The sequence below is a fragment of the Myotis davidii genome, unplaced genomic scaffold, assembly GCF_000327345.1.
Source record: "Myotis davidii unplaced genomic scaffold, ASM32734v1 scaffold1412, whole genome shotgun sequence".
NCBI classification, from domain to species: Eukaryota; Metazoa; Chordata; class Mammalia; order Chiroptera; family Vespertilionidae; genus Myotis; species Myotis davidii.
The window spans coordinates 13,992-15,538 of record NW_006283640.1 but is presented as its reverse complement, the minus strand read 5'-3'; the positions used below and the strand labels follow the sequence as shown (position 1 = coordinate 15,538).

General features: G+C 62.5%; 1 protein-coding gene across 3 annotated transcripts in view; it reads left to right on the top strand.

Moving 5' to 3' along the window:
* The window catches only part of ZNF772 (zinc finger protein 772), a 6,361-nt gene that overhangs the window by 913 nt on the left and 3,901 nt on the right, over nt 1-1,547 (top strand). For 2 of the 3 annotated variants that reach the window (XM_015565920.1, XM_006753875.2), the window contains exon 1: nt 76-1,076. In XM_015565920.1, coding sequence (XP_015421406.1) covers nt 884-1,076 — 193 coding nt within the window. In that variant the 5' untranslated portion in view covers nt 76-883. Of the gene's footprint in view, nt 1-75; nt 1,077-1,547 lie in introns of those variants that run through there. The other variant, XM_006753876.2, reaches the window with a different exon arrangement.

Below are 1,547 nucleotides of genomic sequence, written 5' to 3'. Positions count from 1 at the left end.
CCCACCTGGGCATGAGCCCTTGACTGGAATTGAATCTGGGACCCTTCAGTCTGCAGGCCGATGCTCTATCCACTGAGCAACACCGGCCAGGCTAGGCCTCTGCCCTGAGGGTGGTGTAGCCATGGCAGGTGCAGGGCCGAGGAGAGAGGTGATCTGACGCGGGTTTACCAGGCTCGCTCTGAGTGCCGAGTGGAGAACAGACTGTGGGGTGAGGGCCGGTGGGTTACGGTGGAGCCCAGCACGGAGGCTGCTTTCATATCCTGGGTGAGAGGCAGTAATGGGTGGGACACACGTCGGCTGTGTGGACGCGATTGGGCCAGATTCTTTGATGTGAGAGAGAGAGCGCGTGAGCACTAACCCCAGGTTTGGGGCCTTACCCGCTGTGAGGGTAGGTGCTCCCCCAGTGGTGAAGGGCAGGTCCGTGGTAGAAGTAACTCCCTGTGGATAGCAGCTCACCCGTGAGCACATGAAGGGTCTGAGATCTCCCAGACAACAAGGCTCCTGGACCCGGATGGGGTGCTGGGGAGGGTTCAGGGTGGAGGAGGCAGTGGCAGTGCAGTCAGGGAGCAGGAAGGGGCTGGTGAGGCCGACGCCTGGGTGAGGGGCCAGGTGTCAGTCGCCCTAAGAGGATGGTGTGCACGCGGAAAGGCGTGTGCACTGGTGGCCCTGGGGCCTGGTACACACAGTCCTAGCGGCCTTGGGAGAACTGGCTGCCGTGGTGGGTGTGAGCTGTGGTGGGTGTGGGCAGGGAGGTGTAGGGGCGCTTAGGAGGTGCCTTCCTGCCCACCTCGCTGTGGGGGGGCACAGTGACAAAGGGGCAGGCGACAGCAGGCCCTGTGGCGCCCAGTCCTGGTACTTCCTCTGGGCTGAGGATTAGGAAGGAATGGGGGGCCTGAGGGAGTGTCCCTGGGGGAGGGGCTGCCCATGGGCCCGCTCTCCCCACTGGCAGGCGCAGGTGAGCGTGGAGGACGTGTTCGTGTACTTCTCCCGGGAGGAGTGGGGGCTCCTGGACGAGGCTCAGAGGCGCCTGTACCGCGACGTGATGCTGGAGAACTTCGCTCTTCTGGCCTCGCTGGGTGAGCCCCTCGTGCCCACCCCAGGGCCCTGGACTGGGCTCTGCCCCTCCTGTTTTCCAGGGGGATCCCGGCCCCTCCTGTGTCACAGCCATGGGTACTCCCTGCCTCCCCCGTTCCCTGGAGTCGGTGCCGGGGGTGCCCGGTATGAGCTGTGTGCACGGCCACCTCGGACGCTTGAGCAGCCCCAACACCTGCCGCCCTGAAGGATGGCGTATGAGGGAGGGGTCTCACAGGCACGCAGTAGGTCAGATGCCTCTTGTCCTTGCCCTGACTGGGTGCCTTTGTCCCAAACCAGGGCACCCTGTGCCCCAGGCTCTCCCCCACTTCTTGTAGCTGACATTCCTGGTGGAGCCTGTGACAGAAAATGCAGGCACCAGTCTGGTTGGTCCCTGCTTGCTGGGGCCATTGGGCTATTCCCTGTGAGACTCCACTTTGAGATTATTTTTATTTATATTTTTTTATTTTTTTTTT